The sequence below is a fragment of the Bubalus bubalis genome, chromosome 9 (genome assembly GCF_019923935.1).
Source record: "Bubalus bubalis isolate 160015118507 breed Murrah chromosome 9, NDDB_SH_1, whole genome shotgun sequence".
NCBI classification, from domain to species: domain Eukaryota; kingdom Metazoa; phylum Chordata; class Mammalia; order Artiodactyla; family Bovidae; genus Bubalus; species Bubalus bubalis.
In genome coordinates, this window is record NC_059165.1 from 70886392 (window position 1) to 70890123 (window position 3732).

Sequence of the window (3732 nt, forward strand, 5' to 3'; positions counted from 1 at the left end):
TAAACCTCCCACTCTCTTGCTTTCCCCAGTTGTCAAATAGGAATAGTCATTATTCTTTCAAAGCAGTTATGAGGATTGAACGCTAGAACGTGACAGTGCCCAACACGGTACTGGTACATGAGAAATGATCGAGTGACGTCAGCTGTCATCATTTCTGTACTCCTAGGCATTGATTAAGTTGTTACTTTCAATCTTTACTATCACTTTACAAGACAGTTGTTACCCCAATTTAAGATGAGAGAACAGGTTCAGAAAGGGTATTAAGTGACTGGGTCGCAAAGTTGGTAAATGTCTTTTCTGCTTTGGTAGTTTTTCCCTGACAAAGTAAATCCTTTACTGAGCTTCAGGAGAAGCAACTATGTGAGCTGGAGACAGATACAGCCTACCAAAGGTAGAAGCAGTGTCCGTGTTAGTAAAAATAGCTTAACATTTCCTTTTCAGTTATGTGCAGAAAGACCTAAAAGCTAAAACAACACCAACAACCTGCATGTTTATTAGCACTCTTTCTCTTGAGAGAACATGTCTGTTACTCTAAGCCAGGTAACATATAAAGAGGGAAAAGTTTTGTGAAAAGTGTTAATGACTTTAGTAATATGGCACTGAATATAAACCTCCTGCTTTCAGATCTCAACCTTCTGTCTGGCACATCCCTCTGCAGGAACAATGGCCTTGATGAAAAATCAGACTCGCATCTCCCACTTCATCCTCCTGGGCCTGTTCAACCACACACCACTGCACCTCCTCCTCGTCTCCATCATCATGGTCATGTTTCTGGTGGCCCTTTCTGGCAACGGGCTCATGATCCTCCTCATCAACACTGATTCCCATCTACACAGCCCCATGTACTTCTTCCTCAGCTGGCTGTCATTCATGGATCTCATGCTCATCTCCACCATTGTACCACGGATGGCCATCGACTATCTCCTGGGCCATGGTTCCATCTCCTTCACAGGCTGTGGGTTCCAGATCCTGTTCTTCCTCACCCTCCTGGGGGATGAGTGCTTCCTGCTGGCTTTCATGGCCTATGATCGCTATGTGGCCATCAGCAACCCACTGAGGTACTCAGTGGTCATGAGCCGCCGTGTCTGCTGGCTCATGGTGGCAGGGTCTTGGCTCTTTGGCCTGGTGGATGGGTTGTTTCAGGCCATCTATACCCTGAGCTATCCCTACTGTGGTCCTCAGGAGATCGACCACTTCTTCTGTGACATCCCTGCAGTGCTTAAGCTGGCCTGTGCAGATACATCCATTTATGAGGCTTTGATCTATGTGTGCTGCATCCTCATGCTGCTTCTGCCCTTCTCTGTCATCTCTGTCTCCTATCTGCTGATCTTTGTAACTGTGCTCCGCATGCATTCTGCTGAAGGTCGGAAAAAGGCCTTTGCTACCTGTTCCTCCCACATGGCAGTCGTTTCTCTCTTCTATGGGGCTGCCATGGTCACCTACATGCGGCCCCAGACATACCACTCCTCCAAGCAGGACAAGGTGGTCTCAGCCTTCTATACCATGATTACCCCTATGCTCAATCCACTCATCTACAGCCTGAGGAATAAGGAAGTGGCTGGTGCTCTCAAGAAACTCCTGGGGAGGTGTCCATGTGGTGGGGGACAGGAATAGCATGGCACTGCCACTGTTTATACAGCTCTGGGCCCTGGGAACCTGGCTTATTCAACTGTAGTTTGATTGAAAGAGGTATGAACATGCCCCATTGAAAATAAAAGTCATTCTCTGACCAGAAGTAACCAGATTAGCACATTAATTCAATAAATCCTGTCCATACTGAGTGTAGGCAATGTAAGAGCTTTTGGGATTACAAAGACTAGAAGACACAGATCCTTCACCCCTCAGGTGCCCCTCAGGAGAGTGGGCAGGTGACCACTCTTAGCTGTGCTCCTCTCAAGGAATTGTCCATGCTGAGGAGAGGCACCTTGCTGAAGGCCATGGTTCTCCTTGGAGAGCTGTCTGAATCTCATGACTGGTAATATAGGATAATGCCTGACTGCCTTGTCTCAGTTTGACTCTGAAGGGACAACCAAGCTCCAGAGCTCCCCAAATTCAGTCTCCCCACAGGATCATCTGAGGAACTGTAGATGACTTCTTACATCCAACTTTTCTTCCTTAACCCTCTTCTTTCACCAGAATTTTTAATTCTGAGAGCATTCTCTAATAAACTTTTTGCTTGCAAAGCATGTCTCAGTCTACTTCTGCGAAACTGAACTATGACTCAGGAATAATGGTGACTTAAAGCCCTGGGTGTTCTTTGGAAGGAATGATGCTAAAGCTGAAACTCCAGTACTTTGGCCACCTCATGAGAAGAGTTGACTCATTGGAAAAGACTCTGATGCCGGGAGGGATTGGGGGCAGGAGGAAAAGGGGACGACAGAGGATGAGATGGCTGGATGGCATCACAGACTCGATGGACGTGAGTCTGAGTGAACTCCAGGAGTTGGTGATGGACAGGGAGGCCTGGCGTGCTGCAATTCATGGGGTCGCAAAGAGTCGGACATGACTGAGCGACTGAACTAAAAGCTGAGATGGCAAAATATCATCATGTACATGCATTCACGGCATGTGGGCATTAGGAAGGGCTCCTTTTATGGTTGATGTGAAGAGAGGTAAGAAATTAAATCATGGAAAGACCTTAGACAGGTTAAATGCAAGAATTACAAACTCAAATGACCACAGGTTCAGAAAGGAGGTGTTAATCAGAGAGAACCAGGGTGGAAACAGGTTAAATGGAACACCCACTCCTAGTTAAAAACCAGTTGGCAGCTCTTCTGCCCATGTTGCGGAGAGGTTTTGAGTTGGAAAGGGGATAAATGAAAGTTGGTGTAGGCTGGAGGAGCAACCATGGGTGAGCATCAGAGTTGGGTCATGGGAACACAGAGGACAGCACTAAGCACACTGAGCAGGAACCAAGATAGTAGAGAAAGGTGTTAATGAAAAGAAAGGTGTGCACAGCAGGATGCTAGACAGGAAAAGATAGACTTTTACAACTCAGCCTCTCTACAATGCCTGCTAGGATAACTCAAGCTCTCCAGGTGAGCAGACAATTGGCTCTACTATAGAGCCCACACAATGAGGGCAACATCTGTGAAGACTCACTTTAGAAGATGCTTAAGCAAGAGAGTTCCAGAAAAACATCTATTTCTGCTTTATTGACTATGCCAAAGCCTTTGACTGTGTGGATCACAATAAACTGTGGAAAATTCTGAAAGAGATGGGAATACCAGACCACCTGATCTGCCTCCTGAGAAATTTGTATGCAGGTCAGGAAGCAACAATTAGAACTGGACATGGAACAACAGACTGGTTCCAAATAGGAAAAGGAGTTCGTCAAGGCTGTATATTGTCACTCTGTTTATTTAACTTCTATGCAGAGTACATCATGAGAAACGCTGGACTGGAAGAAACACAAGCTGGAATCAAGATTGCCGGGAGAAATATCAATAACTGCAGATATGCAGATGACACCACCCTTATGGCAGAAAGTGAAGAGGAACTCAAAAGCCTCTTGATGAAAGTGAAAGTGGAGAGTGAAAAAGTTGGCTTAAAGCTCAACATTCAGAAAACGAAGATCATGGCATCCAGTCCCACCACTTCATGGGAAATAGATGGGGAAACAGTGTCAGACTTTATTTTTCTGGGCTCCAAAATCACTGCAGATGGTGACTGCAGCCATGAAATGAAAAGACACTTACTCCTTGGAAGGAAAGTTATGACCAACCTAGATAG

The 3732-nt window shown here is 45.8% G+C and overlaps 1 protein-coding gene across 1 annotated transcript; it reads left to right on the top strand.

Moving 5' to 3' along the window:
• Positions 1-310: 310 nt before the first annotated feature.
• On the top strand, positions 311-1614 carry LOC112587064 (olfactory receptor 56-like). Its single transcript, XM_025294127.2, has one exon. The coding sequence runs from the start codon at positions 664-666 to the stop codon at positions 1612-1614; it is 951 nt and encodes a 316-aa protein (XP_025149912.2). The 5' UTR covers positions 311-663.
• The last annotated feature ends 2118 nt before the right edge of the window (positions 1615-3732 follow it).

Excerpts from the sequence above, each read along its gene's own strand:
- LOC112587064 (XM_025294127.2), top strand. The coding sequence starts at position 664 with ATGGCCTTGATGAAAAATCAGACTCGCATCTCCCACTTCATCCTCCTG.